Source organism: Octopus sinensis, linkage group LG4 (assembly GCF_006345805.1).
Source record: "Octopus sinensis linkage group LG4, ASM634580v1, whole genome shotgun sequence".
Classification (NCBI taxonomy): Eukaryota; Metazoa; Mollusca; class Cephalopoda; order Octopoda; family Octopodidae; genus Octopus; species Octopus sinensis.
This window is the reverse complement of record NC_043000.1, coordinates 22,565,169-22,586,383: the sequence shown is the minus strand read 5'-3', so window position 1 is coordinate 22,586,383 and position 21,215 is coordinate 22,565,169. Positions and strand designations below refer to the sequence as shown.

The window sequence follows — 21,215 nt, the reverse complement described above, 5'->3', positions numbered from 1 at the left end:
ACAGGGCTAGCAAAGGATTTGTTGACAGGAAATGGCAGCCAATGTCACTGTCTGTAGCCATCAGAGTAGTTTTGTAAATGTCCACACACATAAACATACATATGACAGGCTTTACTCCTTACTCTTTTACTTGTTTCAGTCATTTGACTGAGGCCATGCTGGAGCACTGCCTTTAGTCAAGCAAATCAACCCCAGGACTTATTCTTTGGAAGCCTAGTACTTATTCTATCAGTCTCATTTGCTGAACTGGTAAGTTACGGGGACATAAACACACCAGCATCAGTTGTCAAGCGATGTTGGGGGGACAAACACACACATACATATATACGGCAGGCTTCTTTCAGTTTTCGTCTATCAAATCCACTCACAAGGCTTTGGTCGGGCCGAGGCTATAGTAGAAGATACTTGCCCATGGTGCCATGCAGTGGGAATGAACCCAGAACCATGTGGTTGGTAAGCAAGCTACTTACCACACAGCCACTCCTATGTTTATGCTTTCTTCAGTTTTGTTTCCCAAATTCTCTCTCAAGTCTTTGGTTAGCATGAAGCTTTAGGAGAAGATAATGCCCAAGATGCCATGCAGTGGGACTAAACCCAAAGCCACATGGTTGAGAAGCAAACTTCTTAACCACATAGCCATGCCTGCACCTGTGGGTTTCAGTTAAACTAGCTATCAAAATTAGAAAGCATATCAGGTGACATTACAATCTTAGACTGGTGCCTTAGCCAAGAGAGAATTTTTTCATATCTACATAAAAAACCTTAAAGATAAGAAGTTCTTTTAATATGGATATGCTCTCTTTCCTTGGTTTTGGTCTTGTGATCTAAGAATTAATGTAATAATCTGAAATATCAGACCTATATGATCTAAATATACTATTAATTATACATTTTTTCTTAATCAGGTTTTTTGGGGGTGTTTAGTTGTCTAACATTAACCCTTTTGTTACCAACCCAGCTGAAACTGCCTCTGGCTCTGAGTACAAATGTCTTGTTTTCGTAAGTTTTGAATTAAAATTTTCCACCAAACCTTAATCACAATTTAGTTCCTAACACTGGCTTAATAATAACTAAGTTATTTGACTAAGTTCTTTGTTATATTTAAAGTAATTGAAAGAAACACAGAGTATCTCAAAATAAATACAGTGACGAAAGGGTTAAAGTGACATCCATTTGTGGTATGCTCCTGACAAGCTGAGTCTGTATGTTTAGGTTTGATTCCCAGTCAAGCAATCTTATTTAATCAACTCATCATACCAACAATTTGTAGTTGTAGTCAACAGTAGCCAGGAACTGGATAGGCATTACCAGGCTGACGTGGCTTCTACACACTACATGAGGATGAAATCTTGTGAGAAGAGTTGTGAAATGTATGTTACTCTTTTACTTGTTTCAGTCATTTGACTGCAGCCATGCTGGAGCACCGCCTTTAGTCAAGCAAATCGATCCCAGGACTTATTCTTTGGAAGCCTAGTACTTATTCTATCAGTCTCCCCGCTAAGTTACAGGAACGTAAACACACCAGCATCGGTTGTCAAGTGACATTGGGGAGACAAACACAGACACACAAACACACACACATACATATATATATATACATATATACAACAGCCTTCTTTCAGTTTCCATCTACCAAATCCACTCACAATGCTTTAGTCGGTCCGAGGCTATAGTAGAAGATACTTGCCCAAAGGTGCCATGCAGTGGGAATGAACCCAGAACCATGTGGTTGGTAAGCAAGCTACTTACCACACAGCCACCCCTGCGCCTATTGTTGAGAAACATTTTATGTTGCGTAACATTTTAGTGAATCAGTCTTACATTTTCTAATTAGTTGTTTACCACATCCAGATTTTTTATCTTTGTTCAAGGGTTCTGCTCATAACATGCTTTTGGTTTCATAACCGAACTCAACAACCTATAGATACTCCATGAACTGCTATAATTTAGAGTTATGAGGTCCATTCAAAACATCTGAGTGTGTATGGTATTGAACTACCATGGTGTATTTAGGCAGTATATTTCATTCTAGATACTTTGGTTTATTAAGTTATCAAGAATAGGAATCAGATTCAATAGAATTTTTGCTTGCTATAGATTGCTATCCGATACAAAAAGGAGATTTATTTTTCATCTGCTTAATGCTATGAGAACAGAGAAAACACCAGATTTTTAAAAAATCCCTCAGGGATTATAAGGTATTTACATTGTATTTAGAATTATGGTTAGATACAAACCTTAGTGGTCAAAAATTACTTTATACTGAAATGATCTTTTGACATTTCTATTTCACCATTTTATGCAGAAATCATCTCAAATTCAAAGAAGTATCAGCTACAATCAAGATATTGGATCACCTAAAGATTCAGAATATAGTCTCTATCACAATCATTCCATATACAAACCATTTCTACTTCCAAGAGATTTCATAGCTATGGCTAGAATATTGGATGAACTACAGACATAAAGAGAATTAGTTTTACATATGAGAAATTTAATTTCAATTCTACCACTAGCATTCACACTAGACGGCTTCTACACAGTCACTCAACCTGCAAGAAACAAGTCACATCTCTTTGAAATCATGCTCTCTGATTTCAAAAGATAATATCATCTTACAAATCTTTAAAAAGATAAGATGGCAGTGACAGACTGTCTCATAGGCCTGTTACATTAGGGTTTGCATAATCTAAATTAAACAATAATTCTAGTGTGACTTTAGGCAAGCTACAAGATTCTCATTGATTTATTCAACCTTGATGAAAATAAATGGCTTTACCATTTCTATTTCACAGTTGGATGGTTGGCATTAAGTAGTGCATTTGGCTCTAGGTGGTCTACATTTTGAGACCTACTTATAGATCATCTGCTGCTAAAAATTTATGCAAAATATTTAAACTGGAAGAATTAGTCTACTTGACTAATTCTTCCAGTTTAAATATTTTGCATAAGAAGGAGAAATGGATAAAAAAACGTTTAGAAAACGCATTAGAATTAGGAAATGATATATTCTTTTATATTTTATTTGTTGCAGACACTGGACTGCAGCCATACTGGGGCACCATTCTCAAGAGTTTAATCAAACAAATCGACTTCAGTACTTTGTTGAACTATTAAAGTTAGAAACATAAACAAACTAACACCAGTTATTAAGTACTGACCAGGGGGAGCACACACACACATATACATACAAAACAGTTCCACGCAATTTTCTTCTACTGAGTCCACTCATAAGGTATTGGTCAGAGTGGGATGTAATAGAAGACGCTTGCCCAAAATGCCAAGCAGTGAGACTGAACCTGAAATCACATGATTGCAAAGCAAGCTTCTTAACCACATGGCCATGCCTGAAAGTTTAGAAATTATTTCATGAAAATAAATCAAATTTGATGACTGGAATCCATGCTAGTAGAGTACTAAGAGCACCATCCGAACGTGATCGTTGCCAGAGCAGCTAACTGGCTTCCGTGCCGGTGGCACATAAAAAGCACCATTCGAGCATGATCTTTACCAGCGTTGCCTTACTGGCACTTGTGCCGGTGGCACTTGTGCCGGTGGCACTTGTGCCGGTGGCACTTGTGCCGGTGGCACGTAAAAATCATTCAAGCAAGGTTGTTGCCAGTGCTGCTGGACTGGCTCCTGTGCAGGAGGCACATAAAAAACACCATTTGAGCATGGCTGTTGCCAGTACTGCCTGGCTGGCCCTCATGCCAGTGGCATGTAAAAGCACCCACTACACTCTTGGAGTGGTTGGTATTAAGAAGGGCATCCAGCTGTAGAAACTCTGCCTGATCAAGATTGGAGCCTGGTGCGGCCATCTGGTTCACCAGTCCTCAGTCAAATCGTCCAACCCACACTAGCATGGAAAGCAGACGTTAAAAAATGATGATGATGAATACTTCAAGCCAACACCTTACAAATCATGTTACAAGATGGTAAATAAATGTGTACTGCCTAATGGTAGCACACTTTTGAACTCATGGTCATAAGATCATGGGTTCAATTCCTGGCCTGGGTAGTAGCTCATGTCCTTGGACAAGCTACTTCAATCCATATTGCTCTGGTCTACTCAGAGGAAAATAAGATTAGTCAACTTTAGGGTGATACCTCACAGACTATTAGCAAATGTAAGATGTCAGTATCCTTGCTGGCTAAGGCACCCTGGGAAAATACAATGAATAGTTTGTCACTATGAAACAGAATAATTTTTTTTACTAGTTTTAGTCATTCAGTTGTGGCCATGCTGGAGCATAGACATGAATACATACAGAAAATAATATAGATGCTTCAATAACTGATTTAGATATTTGAACTTACAGGAATATACATACAATGCTGACTGAATCAATATGTGAAGCTCTACATGGTCATTTGAGCAGATAGAAATAGCAGTCATGTCTCTCTCAAATTGCAACCAACAGTCTTTAAAAAAATTAAAAAAGAACAGATTGCAGAAATATTCTTAGATACAGATGAAGATGTGACTGTGTGATAAGTAGCTTGCTTCCCAACCACATGATTCCAGGTTCAGTCCCACTGCATGGCACCTTGGGTGAACATCATTCTCTCAAGCTCCAAGCTGACCACAGCTTTTTGGATTTGCAAAGTGGATTTGGGAGACATGAAGTGAAAGAAGCTGTGTGTGTGCATGTGTGTGTGTGTGAGAGAGCGAGAGAAAGAGAATTGGTACCTCCTTGTCTTGACATCACATGATGGTTGTAGGTGAGTGTCACCATCATGCAAGCAGTTTCCTTCATTTCCAATCTACCATGAAAACATATCTGGTCTGGCTATGGGGAAATATTACCTTACTTGCAAACAGGTGTGGGTTGGCAGCAGAAATGGCACCTGACTGTAGAAAATTTGTCTCGACAAGTTCTGTCTGACCTATGCAAGCATGGAAGAGTAGCTGATGATGATACTGTATCTGGAAGAAATGTTGGGGTAGTCATGCTTGGAATGCTTTTGCTCACTGACCTACTCAGTCAGGCTGGTTAACAGTCAGGGATTAACAACAACTTATCCAGTTTGTCAGATAAGAAAGGTTTAATGTAAAAAGTGAAATTTAGAAAAGTAATTTTTCTTTTTTTTTTTTTGATTTTGAAGAATGGTCTTAATGAATAATTGCTATGTGACTTACCATAAGACCAGGTAGATCAGTTGGTCAGTGTTTTGATGCTTTCTCTTTAGACATGATCATAAACAGGTTGCAAGAGACTCGAGGTGTATTCTAGATGACAAAAAGAATTAAAAGAAACAAAATAGAATTTTTCTCATCATAATAATTCATAATTGACATTTTTTATATAACTAATATCTTTTTGCTTTTACTCGTTTCAGTTGTAAGACTGTGGCCATACTGGAGCACCACCTTGAAGAATTTTTAGTCAAATGAATCAAACAATATTTTTTTAAATTTTAGCCCAGTACTTATTCTATCAGTCTCTTTTGCTGAACTGCTAAGTTAGGGGGACATAAACAAACCAACACTGGTTGACAAGCAGGGGTAGGGAACAAACACACACACATATATAAAAGAACACACATACATATTTTTTATATATCATCATCATTTAATGTCCACTTTCCATGTTGGCATGGGCTGGACGGTTTGACTGGGGGCTCCAATTCAATCTGGCAATGTTTCTACAGCTGGATGCCCTTCCTAATGCCAACCACTCCGAGAGTGTAGTGGGTGCTTTCTATGTGCCACCGGTACGAGGGCCAGTAAGGTGGTACTGGCATCAGCCACGTTCTAATGGTGCTTTTTACGTGCCACCAGCACGGGACGAGTCAGCCAGCACTGGCACTGACCACGCTCGAATGGTGCTTTTTACTTGCCACCAGTACAGGTGCCAATCAGGTGGTACTGTCATCAGCCACGACAACGACTTCACTTGCCTCAAGAAGTCTTCACAAGCACCAGTTTATTACCCAATGATTGAAGAGTACTTTTAAATGGGCTGGTTATGCTGCACTGGCATAGGCCAGTTACGGTCTCACTTGGCTTGCCTGGTCTTCTCAAGTACAGCATATCTCCAAGGGTCTCGGTCATTTGTTATTGCCTTAGAGAGGCTCAATGTTTGAAGACTGTGCTTCACCACCTCATCCCAGGTCTTCTTGGATCTATCTCTCCCACAGGCTCCCTCTATTGCAAGGGTGTGACACATTTTCACCCGGCTGTCCTCATCCACACTCAACACATGACCATACCAGTGCAGTTGTCTCTCTTGCACACCACATCTGATGCTTCTTATGTCCAACTTTCCCTCAGGGCGCTTACGCTCTGTCGTGTATGCACACTGACATTACACATCCAGTGGAGCATACTAGATTCATTCCTTGTGAGCTTACGCATGTCCTCAGCAGTCACAGCCCATCTTTCACTGCCATGTAGCATGGCTGTTTGCACACCTAAGTCATACAGTCTATCTTTTGCTCTGAGCGAGAGGCCCTTTCTCACCAGCAAAGGTAGGAGCTCTCTGAACTTTGCCCAGGCTATTCTTATTCTAGCAGCTACACTCTCAAGCAACTGCTCCTGCTACTGACTTAGTCACCGAGGTAACAGAAGCTATCAACTATTTCTAGTTTTTCTCCCTGGAATATGATGGAGGCTGTTTTCTGCACATTTTCAGTGTTCACTGCCCCTGAGCATTTGCCATACACAAAAATCTATCTTCCCAGTTAGCCTTCCTTTGATATTGCTGCACTTCTTATGTGTCCATAGCTTACACCAGGTACATCTTATGGAATTTCTACCTATGCCTTTTATACAGCTATTATCCTGGTAAGGATTGGCAACTGGAAGGGTATCCAGCTGTAGAAAATCTGCCTCAACAAATTCTATCCAACTCACAGAAAAGTGGATGTTAAAACAATGATGATGATGACGATAACCTAATAAATTCTCAAATAAACATTATTACTCATAGTAAATATATTCTTTAGTTAATTTTTTTTTCAACTTTTACAAGTTTTTTTTTTGTTTAATTAAAATTCATATGATTAAATATTTCAAATTAATGTCGTTCCAAAAAAATCCCTTGGGTGTCTAAGTAATTGTTATATCTGAGGAGGAAGGTATTAATACTCATAAACCATGGTGGTCTTGTCAGATTAGTAAATCTGAAAAGTATGTGTGATGTTAGTTTTGGCTGTTACTGTGTTGCCTGAAAATTACAGTTTAGCATATCTCAGTGTACTGGAAAAAAAAGGAAGTCTAACTCCATAAGGAAGCAGATTTGGGTTATACGGACCGCATATAATCCAAATTGATAAGTTACATGTGTTTCGCAACAACCAGATTTGTAATAGGGAAATATACACCATTAATAATATTCTCAAAGAAAGAGAAAAAAGCTGTTCATTCTCATCATCATCGTTTGTTTAACGTCTGCTTTCCATGTTGGCAAGAGTTGGATGACTTGACTGAGGACTGGCGAACCAGATGGCTGCAATCTGATCTGGCAGAGTTTCTACGGCTGGATGCCCTTCCTAACGCCAACTGTTGCAGTATTAAAATCCTAATGAGCCAATAGCCTGATTTTAATTTTGTAATGTATTATTATTCTTGGATGAAAGGTAAGGTAGAGTATCAGGCTGAAGTGGTAGGCAGCAGAACCAGAGGCAGACCTCGGTTTGAGTGGATGGATGGAGTGAGGAAAGCTTTGGTGGTTAGAGGTGTTGGAGTGAGAGACACATGAGAGTTTATAAATGATAGGAAAACTTGGAGAGTATGGACGGGGGAGTGAATTTTGATGTTGCTCAAAGGGGTTACGGAACCAGCACAATGCGGTGGGGGTAAAGCAGCATATGCTGTTGGACCCTGCTGCTGATATTAGAAGTTGAGTTCTATGCCTTGACTCCAGCATAGAACAGGGATCGCTCCTTTGTGCTGGAAAATGAATAGAATACCTGGTGTGTGTCTTGTGGCTACCCGTTCCTAAAAAAAAATGGGGAATTGGCCTGGGTATATATATAATTATACTTAGAAAGAGTATAAAATCTTTAGATTTCTATTTCCCCTTTCTCTTAATTCTTGAGCTTTTGATGAATAGATTGTTATTGCTTTCGAGATAAGTTAATGTGAATATAATATGGCTTTATGGCGCTTTGTTTGGGGTTGTATGTCTTTCATTTGAAATCATATTAGAACGGACAGTACTTTTACTTAGGTAAAATAGATTTTAGTATTACATCGGGATGAGTTTTTACAAAAACTAATCTTAATCAGTGGTAGGAGCTCTCTTTTGGCTAGGGAGCAACTAGGTAACCTCCCTAGTGTTGGTGCAACAAAAAATAGTGAAAGGAAGATCCAGTATTCTCTGTAAAGTGGCTGATGCTAGGAAAGGCATCCAGCTGTAGAGACCATGCTGAAACAGAGACACTGGAGTAAGATGCAATCCTCTGACCTGTCTAATCCTATCAAACCATCCAAATCATGTCAACATATTAAAACGCAAAAGACGACGACGATGATGATGATGAAGACTTATACACTAGAAATTATTTATACAGTGAGGTTTGTGAAGAGAACTAGAAATAGTACATATTTTGGCTCATTCAAATTGAATGTAAATATAATTCCACAAAAAAGAAAAGACATCTTGTATATGAGAAAGCCAAATGCAAGTATTGTAAACACACCCACCCACACCCATCCATGCACACACACACACACACACACACATTTTGTTTGAGAGAGGAAATTTTTTCTTTTTTTTTTTGGTAAGTTCTTAGAGAGTGTTTATTTACAGTAACAAAATTCGACCAGCTGACGTTCATTCAATAATTGGCCTCAATCTAACTTAAATATCAACAATTCATGTGCCACACTGTCAAATTCTTCTAGAACTAACCTTGAACTTCAATTTGTTTTTGCTTCTGGCTGCTCAGTTATTTCACACAGCAATCAGTATGGAAAATATGTAAGCAACAAACAAGATATTGCTCAAATAAAAAAGACTAACCGTTATAATCATCATTATCATCATCATTATTTAATGCTTACTTTTCCATGCTTGCAGAAATTAGATGGAATTTAATGAGGCAGATTTTCTATGACTAGATGCCCTTTCTATTGTCAAACCTCACCTCCTTCAAAGTAAGTTGATATTTTCCCATAGACACTGAACAAAATGCTTAACTGCATTTCCTCCATCTTCAAGTTCTGAGTTCAAATTTCACCAAGGGCAACTTTGCCTTTCACCCTTTTGGGGGTTGATAAAATAAGTACCAGTTGCACACTGGCCTTGTGCTAAAATTTGAAACTGATATTCTCCCATAGATAAACATGTTTTTCATGTAAGACCAGAAATAAACAACCTTGTTTATATGGCAATGATACTTGCTTACAACCATCATTTGATACTGTGATATCAAAACAAACACACAAACAAACAAACAAACAAACACACAAACAAACAAACAAACAAACACACACACACACACAACAGGCTTCTTTTAGTTTTCATCTACCATATCCACTCACAAGGCTATAATAGAAGACATTTTCCCAAGGTGCTGCAGAGTGGAACTGAACCCAAGACCACATGACTGGAAAGTAATCTTCTTGACCACACAACCGCACCTAAACAATGAAAATTACAATTGCTTTAATTTGTAAGATTTAATTTGTAACATTTTGTTCCTTTGCCTCAGTTGTTAATCTGGTATCTGGAACATTAATTTACAAGGAATTTTCATGAATGACTTCAATTTAGATCACTTTAAGACAAGGAGTTTGTAAGATAGAAGCAGGGGTAACTTAAGAATATTAGTATCAAAAAGGTGTAGAAGTGGCTGTCTGGTAAGTAGCTTGCTTACGAACCATAGTTCCGGGTTCAATCCCACTGCGTGGCACCTTAGGCAAGTGTCTTCTATTGTAGCCTTGGGCCGACCAAAGCCTTGTGAGTGGATTTGGTAGATGGAAACTAAAAGAAGCCCATCGTATATATGCATATATATATATATATATATATATAGGTATGTGTGTGTATATGTTTGTGTGTCTGTATTTGTCCCCCTAACATTGCTGGTGTGTTTACGTCCCTGTAACTTAGCGGTTCGGCAAAAGCGACTGATAAAATAAGTACTCGGCTTACAAAGAATAAGTCCTGGGGGAAATTTGCTCGATTAAAGGAGGTGCTCCAGCATGGCCAAAGTCAAATGACTGGAACAAGTAAAAGAGTAGGTGTACAACCTTCGGTGATATATAAGAGTCAGGCTTAGAGAGAGGAAGGAATGGGGATAAAATCATTATTAGGTTGGATACTGGCCTGAATCCTTGCAAAAGAATAGATTGTGCTAAAGACAGTTACAGACCAGATTATGGTGTTCACCTGAGCAACAAGTAAGTCTATTACTGAAGAGACCTCACCCCTGACAGGCTCTAATACAGTTTCCATCAGGCAAATTTTAGTTAGGGGTTTTGGTTAGCCCAAGGCTAGTTAACCTTTTAGCATTTAAATTGACAATATCCGGTCCAAATATTTTGTTTTATCTTCAAACTGACCAGGACCAGCCTCTCACACCTGCCCTGTGATATAATTCTAAAAATATACAGTCATAACTTCAAAAATCTCAAAGCTACAAGATAATATGGGATTAACTAAAAATAATGTGAATAAATAATCATTACATTTGAAAGAGAAATATGAATGTTAAAGGGTTAACAACTTTCAACCAAGAAATCCCAGACTGGGATTGAACAAGAAACCAAGTATGTGCAAAGTGAAGTTCTAAACAACATAGCCATACCTGCTCAATGCAGAAACAAAATCTCCTTCATTAACCCTTTTGTTACCGTATTTATTTTAAGAAGCTCTGTGTTTCTTTCAATTAATTTTGAATATAACAAAGAATTTAGTAAAATAACTTGGTTATCATTCAGCTAGTGTTAGGAACATAAAGTGTGACTAAGGTTTGGAGGAAGAATTTAATTCAAAACTTATGAAAACAAAACATTTGTGCTACAGAGCCAGAGCCGATTTCAGCTAGGTTGGTATTGAAAGGGTTAAACACTCTACATTCTTTCAAGTGAGGATTGATGAGTTGTGTAACTCAAGAAAAGTTTGCCAATACACTGAAAAATTAATGTGGAAACCACAACAACAACAATAGCATGCCAGGTGAAATGCTTAGCCGTATTTTATTTGGCGGCAAGATGGCAGAAACGTTAGCACACTGGGCGAAATGCTTAGCGGTATTTCGTCTGCCACTACATTCTGAGTGCAAATTCCGCCGAGGTCAACTTTGCCTTTCATCAACAATTGATAAATTAAGTACCAGTTATGCACTGGGGTCGATGTAATCGACTTAATCCGTTTGTCTGTCCTTGTTTGTCCCCTCTGTGTTTAGCCCCTTGTGGGTAGTAAAGAAATACGTATTTCGTCTGGCTTTATGTTCTTAGTTCAAATTCCACCAAGGTCGACTTTGTCTTTCATTCTTTCGGGTTGATAAATTAAGTACCAGTTGGATACTGGGGTTGATCTAATCAACTGGCCCTCTCCCCCAAAATTTTGGGCCTTGTGCCTAGAGTAGAAAATGATATTGTTTTAAATCTTAGATTGGAAAACAAAGCAAAATATTTGGAAACATCTAAAACCTGAAAGACTTTGAAAGCTGTTTTAATGTTGCTTTAGGTGGAATAAGAGACAAATCTCAACCTGAATACAATTCCAGTCTATCTCACGTAGTTCTTTCAGCTGAACTGTTTTCCATTCCCTGGCAGCTAACTGAACTAAGACATGTAGAATTAAGTACACAGACTGAAAGATTTTTATTGCATTTCAACACTCACAACACTTATGAACTGGCTCCATATATTCAACTCAGTTTTGTTTCTTTTCCATTATACAACAGAATGAGAAACCTGGATGAAATATGCACTAACAAGCTTTGCAGAAAGTCATGTAACCATAACAGTAATAAAGAAGAAAAAAACAAAAAAAAAAATCAATATTATTATTTATTTCAGTGGTTCTCAACAGAGGTCCATATATGATTTTGTTAAAATTTTTGCGCTGTAAACTTTGTAATACTTCTACAATACACATTTTTATTTTATTGCAATTTCTAATAATATTTGATTATAAAAATACAGTTAGATTTTCTTTTTATATATATGGAATGGCTATGGAGATTCAGGAGAGTAAAAGACAAAGCAAAGGGGTCCACAGGAAAAAAAAATGGTTGAGAACCACTGGTCTTTTTTACTAGAATTTTATCAAAACCATATCAGTGAAATCGCTAATCAGAACACCATTATAAAGTGATAGGGGAAGGGAAAGGGAGGGAAAAGTCATTTCTGAAATAATGAACATAAAATGGTTTACTTTAATGAAGGTATCAGGACACAAACTTTCTCAAGCAAAAAAAAAAATCGATGCATGTATGCATAATGTATATATTCATGCCTTTTCATCTCTCTTCAACCTACATCAATTATGACAAGAAAATATCTGCAGTCCCCTTTTTTTTCTCCCTTAGATTCTATTTTTTCCAAGCAATCTAAGAAAGACAGCACAACAAGTCTCATCAGAAGAACAAAAATAAAAAAAATGAAAATGTCCACTTATTTTTATGAATTATGTAAAGCAGACGAAGGAAAATAGAAAAAGTTAAAAAAATACAATAAAGCAAAGGAAAATATTTATTATCATAATCCAACATGTTTCTCTTGTCGTATTTGAATATTGAACAAGGCAATATGCATTTTTACGTGCACTCAAATCTCTCTCTCACTCTTACAAGCAAACATACACACACATTCATACTCACACATTCAGGTACACATACATGCACACATACTAGTTTATATTATTCTAATTTATATTCTAAGATGTAGCTGCTGGCAGCCAACAAAATCCTTGTGCAGAGGAGATGCTGTTCCATTCTTGTGGATAATGAGTCTGGAAAGTCACAAGAAAAATATGGCCTCTTTAGCAGACAGCTTTTGTGAAGACAATAAAAGCGGTTCTTCATTTTTACAACAAATAGTGTGTGTGTGTGTATCAAGAAAGGAGGAGGAGGATGACGAGAATGAGGAGGGCGAAGAGGAGGAGGACGACAAGGAGGAGGAGGAGGGGAGGAGGGGGGGAAGAGTGCTTTTTCACCCTAATTTTCTTCCATCCATCCATCCCAACCCATTGTTTTTTTTTTTCATTTATAAAGAATAAAGAAGCAGGAATCACTGCAAGCAGACCAATACATAGGAACGTTCAGCACAGAATAAATAAATAGATAAATAAAGCAAGAACCAAAAAAAAAAAAAAAAATACAGTATGAGTCCAGGCCTAATGCAGAAATATGTTTGCAGCAGATAACAAATGCAACTAAACAAGTTTTCAATGGATTACAAAAAAAAAAAAGAAGAAAAAGAAAAACAGTTGCATTTTATAGAAGGGAAGGAAAGATGGTGGGGGAAGCAAGTTGAAAAGGATAGCCATTAAAATTTAGAGTGAAATTGAATAGCAAAGCTATGCAATAAATAAATATCTTAAATAGAAATTGGTGTTTCTGTTGATAGATTTAATTTAATTTAATAAGTCAGAACTGCTTCGTTACACAATTTCTTTTTTTTTTTTAAGTTTCAAGCAAATGTTTGTTTACTTCTTACTGATGATGTAGCAAGGACTATTGATTTACCCACCTCCTGAGGAGGGGAATGACAGGGGAAAAAAACAAAGCAGAGGGGGAAAAGTCAAACATGGTGGGATTTCTACTAAGAAGTGATTGATCAAGGCATTGATTTCAAATTTTGGCGCAAGGCCAGCAATTTCAAGGGTGATTGTAAGTTGAAAGTTGTTTACATCAACCCCACGGTTTAACTGGTTCTTGTTTTATCAACTCTGAAAAGAGGAAAGGCAAAGTCAACCTCAATGGAATTTGGACACAGAACACGAAGACAGACAAAATGCTACTAAGTATTTTGCCCAGCATGCTTTTCTTTGATTCTTTTATTCCTTTCAGTCATTTGAGTCATTTGACTGTGGCCATGCTGGAGCACTACCTTTAGGACTTGTTCTTTGTAAGCCTAGTACTTATCCTATTGGTCTCTTTTGCTGAACCACTATGTTACAGGGATGTAAACACACCAACATCAATTGTACTACAGAGCCAGAAGTAGTTTCTGGGGGGTTGGTCACAAAAGGGTTAAAGAATTGAATGGCTAGGAGGATCCATCCAAGTAAAAAAGGAATCAAGATGTTTATAGGTAAAAAGAAATTGGTTGAGAAACACTGGTTGAAAGTAAAATCACAAATTGTGACTTTTATGCTTTCCCCAAACTCATAACAATGAAATAAAGAGGGATCTTAAGAAAGACTAATTAAAGCAATTATAGATTAAGGGCTTAGGTGTTTACTTTGCAATTGAAATCCTAATAATTATTAGCTGACACAAGGTGAGGTATAAATGCAGGTGTAGATGTAACTATGGGCACAGGTGTGGGGGTATGGTTAAGAAGTTTGCTTCCAACCATTTAGCTTCAGGTTCAATCCAATGCATGGTGTCTTTCATTATAGCCATGGGCCAACCAAGTCCTTGTGAGTGGATTCAGTAGACAGAAACTGAAAGAAGTCTGTTGTACATGCTTGTGTGCGCGCGTGTTTGTGTGTGTCACCTACCACCATTTGACAACTGGTGTTGGTTTGTTTACATCCCCATAACTTAGTGATTCAATAAAGGAAGCTGACAGAAAAAGTCATTTGACTGCGGCCATGCTGGAGCACCACCTTTAGTCAAACAAACTGACCCTAGGACTTATTCTTTGGAAGCCTAGTACTTATCCTATTGGTCTCTTTTGCTGAACCACTATGTTACAGGGATGTAAACACACCAACATCAATTATCAAGCAATGGTGGGGGAACAAACACAGACAAATATACACACATAAATATATACAGGATGTTCAAAATTTAAAAGGAAAAATTAAGTATTGAGGTCACTCTGATTAAACCCTTCAAGGCAGTGCCCCAGCATGGCCACTGTCCAATGACTAAAACAAGAAAAAGAGAAAAGAGAGCATTTAAGATTCTTGGTTTTATCAATCCTGCAGAAAACTGAACCTATACAAACTTCCTCGTAGACTGGTTAAACATTAGAAAACGTCAGTGACCAAATCTGTTGTCTGACTTTAATTCACTTTGAATCAATTTCACTTCACTTACATGCACAGTAGTAATGCTTTTGATAAAGTTTTAATGAAAAAGTTTGTTATGGATGTTGAAAGATGACTACAAGGTAGCAGAAGGCTTTCTGATCATGAACATAATGTCTCGTTAATATGAATCCACCAGAAGACCAATAAAATACATGAACAGAAAAAGTTCAGAAGGTCTTTAAACAGAGATAAAAATATTTTATGCACAATATAGAGAATGTGTGGGTTGCTGTCTCTACTTACATGTTTGTGCGTGTGAGAGAGAGAGAGAGAGAGTAAATGTGGAAGTGTGAGAGTATTGTCTCTCGAACCACAATATAGTCAAGTGTAATGTCCTAGTACAATAGAGATAATCTCTGAAAAGAGAATTTCAGGTTATGAATTGAAATTTGAAAAGACTAGAAGAACTGCAGAGATGCATGGAGAACAGCCATTCCATTGACTGAAAATTTTATATTCTCCTCTACATACATGTATAATATCAAGGGGAGATTCATCGATTGGTGGGGATCCAATGCTTATGATCAGTGAAATAACAATGCATTGGATGAGCCAACTTTTCCCAAATGTTCTTTAATCTTTTCTATACAACAACAAAGCAATTGCTGATTGGTCACAAATGGTGTCAAGACTAAGCTTTGTACATGATACAGAGGATTTAAGCAATGGAGTGGAGAGCTAGCTGTCCACTACAAAGTCATTTAGGAGTCCACTTCAGGAGCATATATTTCAGTGTTTGATTGTACAGCATAACACATAGAGCAAGTAACTTAGGGATCGGCAATGCTTAATGAGTGGAATTGGGCAGATACAAGGTGTGCAAAAGCTTTTCATATTTGTATTCATATAGGAGAGAGAGAGAGAGGGAGAGAGAGTGTGTGTGTGTGTATTTGTGTAAAATGATACATACATACATATATATATAACGGGAAGCTTTATGAAAATAAACAAGATGAAGGCAGGTTTACGGAAATAAACAAAAGACGAAGGCAGGTGGAATACAAACAAACAATTGTATTAGTATGGCGCTCAGGAATATAAATAAAACAAGTCTTTTACGTTTTGAGCCTATGCTCTTCAACAGAAAGATACACAGAAAAGAAACACAGAAAGAAGGAGAGAAAAAAATGCGTGCAGAGGCTAGCGAATCAACATGGTGATCTGATTTCGGCCAGAAGTCAAAGATCAAACGTGAGACGCAAGAGCGAAATTAGGGAAGGTAATAGGGTTAAATGACCTCACCCCAACATAAGAGTGTGTGTGTGTATGAGAGAGTGTTAGTGCGTATGAGGTCTGGACATGTGTATGTATCTATGTATATATATATATATATATATAGGATATGTGGGGTTTAGTACACTGGTGATCTAAACGAATAGGGACGCTGAGTAACTGCTATAATTGGTCATCCATTAGGTTTCCAGTTCACAGCTGGAGCTGGAGATAGGGATCCATATTAGGCCTCCATGTTAGCAGGTATATATTATATCAGAGGAAAAAGGACAATAAAAACCAAAGCAGGACAAGTATCTCAACTCATTTATAATAATTGAAATTATTATAAATACATATGTATGCACACACACACACACATGTATAAATGCACATACATATGTGTGCTTGTATGTTATATCTTTTGCCAATGTGACACATTTTTGCAGCATTTGTTCTGCTTGGCTGCACATTCTAATCACTCCCACCACCTGAAATGCAGTGAACAAGTGACTGGCCAGCAGGAATCAAATAACCACACACACTAGTATGTGTGTGTATATATATCTATATATATAAAACTCAACTTGTGTGTCTCTGCAAAAATAGATAATGTGATTGTTTAGGCCTTATTCTCTCTATCACCCTTATCTCCCCACTCCTACTTTCAAATTATCTCCACTGACCACTAAATGGTTCATTTTCCCTTATCTATATCTTTGTTTTTTTTTTTCTTTCTTTCCTTTATTCCTCTCTTCCTGTTTTTTATTATATTATTTTATTATTTTTCTTCTTACTTTCTTCTCCTTATTCTCTCTTTTTTCTCATTCTTCATTCTTCTCTTCCTGTTTTCTATTTGACCCTACTAATACACTCCCTATTTTTAGGTCACTTTAAATAAAACCCTTGATTCAATAAAACTGTATATAAACTTGGAATGACCAATTTTAAATACTATTGGATTTTACTCATAAGGTATTGGAATCTTACATGTATAACCACTCTGGCTAAAAAAAATGGATCTACAAATGCAATATCCCTACATATCTCACATCTATTTTCTTTTATTTCCTCCACTTCACTCTCTATTTTATATCTTATCTAAATTAACTATTTCTTAACCATCCTCTCACGCCGTCTCTGATAAAGGGATATAATAAATATCCTGGAAACAGCTGTAAGACCTATCTATAAATGTTCTAAAATCTACACAGCCTTGGCTTTTTAACTCATTACAAAAAATAATTTATATATATGTGACCACCTGTGTATCATTAGCAATTTTCTTTCTCCATCTTCCCTTCTTTGGACTTTTTCTATATTTCTGATGAAGAGCTCCGCTCAAAACGTGAAATCCTTTTTTTTTTCCTTTCCTGAGCATCCAATAATACAGTATTTGTACCATGTCCTCGTGTTGTTTTTTCTTGCTTGTTTGGATTGATTATATATATATATATATATATATATATATATATATGTGTGTGTGTGTGTGACCACATGTGTATCGTTGGCGATATTTTCCCTCCATCTTGCCTTCCTCGGATCTTTCCTTTTCCTATGTTTCTGACAAAGACTCCACTCAAAACGTTAAACCCTCCTTCTTTCTTTCCTTTCCTGAGCGTCCAATAACACTATACTTGTTCCATGTCCTCGTGTTGTGTTTTCTCTTTGTGTTTTCATGTTTGGATTAACTAAACACACACACACAAACACACTAGATTCTACACATTTTGGATATAAGAGTGCATTGAATATTTTTTCTTATTTTGTATTTAAAAAAACATGTATGTATATGCATCACTGTGTGTATGTCTTGGCAATATATATGCCTGAATTATCTAAGATAGACTAATAAAGTTTTGTTTTGGTTCATTTTTGTGTGTGTGTGTGTGAATTTCTTACCTCATTTGGTTGTATAAGTATAATTTAAATAAAAACTAAAATAAAATGGGAAGAACATAAATAAATGTATTAAGTTATTCATAGAATTCATACCAATAAAGAATTCATACTATTTAGACTTTGGAATAGTTCACCAATTTGACACAGAACGGTCTGAAGATTTATATTCATTTGTATGTATTTCTTTCTTTTAGTTTTAAGAAATAAATTGGAATATGGAAATAATTAAATAAAAATATTTAGATTGGAAAGTATGAAAAAATTGGAATTTGGAGAAAGTATCATGAAAGAAACTGGTAGGTCAAAGTGAACTAAAATATATAAACAAAATTTTGCAATGATGAATGATTCTGTTTGGCATACAACATATTCTTCACCCTGGCAGCCTATGATTAAATAAATCACTGTTGTTAGTGTGCATGCACACACACATATATATATATACATACATACATACATACATATTAGATGTGTGCGCACACACACACACACACACATACATATACATAATTATTAGATACATATTATATGTGTGCACATATATATGTATGTATGTATGTATGTATATATGTGTGTATGTATATATGTGTGTATGTATGTATGCATATATGTGTATTTGTTTTAGTGTATGTGGATAGGAGAGAGAAGTGGCATTTTTTTTAAAACAGAAATATTTTGCTCTTCCGGTATACTGGTAACAAATCAAGCAGACACTGGAAATTATTCTAGTTTGGAGAAAATAAATCTAGGTTATAAAATATAAACAAACCAAGAGTAGGATGGTTTGATGATGGCGTGCGATTTGTGAGAGAGACAGACAGAGAAAGAGAGAATGAGAGAGACTAATACTATGGGTGTTACCCTTCACGAGAGGGAAAAACAGAAAATCTCCAATTTAGCTCTGAAGTGCCCTGCATGAAAAACATTCACTCCCACTTTATTTCCCAGCACATCAACATATTCCTCTTTTGTTTATATCCCCCAACAGAATTCATGCCGATGCAAGACCATTCACTAGGTCTACCATTTCTGGTGACTATTCTTAATCTAGGTTAAATTATTATGACAGCAGAGATAGGATGAAATAGAGTGGAGGAGCTTGAGAGACCTTGAAAATCAAGTTGAGAGTGAGGAACAAGTTGGTTAAATGATGTCTGATATATTACATACAACCCATGCACACACACACACACAGATGAAAGTATCCTGTCTCATACTCACATAAATGCAATCCTATGCAGACAAAGTGACAGGCTAATAGCCAGACACACAATACCATTTGTCTAGAAAGATTCAAATTAGACTTAATATTATGCAGCAACTACTAAGCCCACACCCCAAAATCCTATCCTCTCTCTCTCTCTCTCTCTCTCCCCCCCTCTCTTTCTCAAAAAAAAAACAACTTTTTTTTAACAATTTCCAGACGTCTGGTTACTGAAATGATATTTGGCTGTCCCTGTGTTTTCTTTCCCCTTAAATGCTTTGCCACCATCCTAGTTGTTAGGGGGAAAAGACAAGAGAAAGTCACATTAGATAGAAACAGAGAAGAGCTGAGGAACAGGAATGAGACATGTTAATGAGTAGTGCAAGCTGAGACGGTCTTGACTCATGCATTGACACAATGGGAACCTGTACATGGCCACTACGCCTGCTAGAAATAGCAAGCAAATCTCTCTCTTTCAAACAACATGCCAACATCACCAAGATGAGACACATTAAATATAGCAGTCAAACACACACACAGTATATACATGCCATCACAGAAAAAAGTGATGGATGCATTGAATGGTACAGTCATGTATATATACACGATGTATACATACTATCACAAAAACATATGTTAGATGATGCAATCTTATATATAGGTGCTGGAATGGTTGTGTGGTAAGATGTTTGTTTCCCAACCACATGGTTCCAGGTTCAGTCCCACTGCATGGTACCTTGGTCAAGAGTCTTCTACTACTGCCCCAGGCAAACTGGGGCATTGTGAGTGGATTTGGTACATGGAAACTGAAAGAAGTCCATCACATATGTGTGCGTTTGTACCCTTATTTTGACACCAAGTGGTGATTGTAAATGAGTCTCATCATCATCATACATTATTTCCAATATTCCACAAAACATGTCTAGCCATAGGGAAAATATCATGTTAACAGGTGAGGGTGAGCAACAGGAAAGGTATCCAGCCATAGAAAATCTACCTCAATGAATTCTGCCTGACCCATGCAAATGTGGAAAAATGGACATTAAATGATGATTTCTTGAGAAATCTCAAAAATAAAACGAACAAAAAGAATGATTGTAGGGATTATTTTTTTTAGGTTCTTTTTAGCATTTTCTTTGAAAAAATTTTTGTTTTATTGTTTTTTTTTATATCAGTCAGAAAGGAAGGCAATGTCCTGATTCTTCACAGGGCCTCTAAGATCTAACTAGAAATAGCAGCCAAATATACCTTAAGTCACATCCTTCTGTCACAAAAAAGGACGCATTGGAAAATGTATTATAGGTATACTATGCCTAGAAGAAAAAAAATCAGGATGGTCTCAGCTGGATTGCTTTTGATCATAGGTCTGTTCACTGATGGCTAACTTTGCGCTAAACAACCTTGAGTTTTTTTTCTGTCTGATCCTAAGTGGTGTAGCTAGAGTGTATGCCACCTGAGGAAACCCTTGAGTTTGCTGACCTCCTTCCTCTCAGCCCCACAGCCTATACAGGCTTATACAGATGACCCAAAAGTGCTGCCTCTGTAAAAGAATTACCCAGGATGACTATAAGCCTACATAATTTGTTTTCAGAAGTAAAGCTGATTGACTAACAATCACACTACTACAAGCTCCCTGTTACTATTAAAATTTTTTGCCCTTGGAAAAGACATACAAATCTACCAGACAAAAGCCTTCATACGTACATGCAAACTGAGTGGCTAATGGTAGAAAG

General features: G+C 36.9%; 1 protein-coding gene across 4 annotated transcripts in view; it reads right to left on the bottom strand.

Moving 5' to 3' along the window:
• Positions 1–21,215, bottom strand: part of LOC115210806 — a 211,544-nt gene that overhangs the window by 98,934 nt on the left and 91,395 nt on the right. For all 4 annotated transcript variants that reach the window (XM_029779549.2, XM_029779550.2, XM_036501902.1 and 1 more), the window contains exon 2: positions 5,141–5,230. In XM_029779549.2, coding sequence (XP_029635409.1) covers positions 5,141–5,143 — 3 coding nt within the window. In that variant the 5' untranslated portion in view covers positions 5,144–5,230. The remainder of the gene's footprint in view (positions 1–5,140; positions 5,231–21,215) is intronic.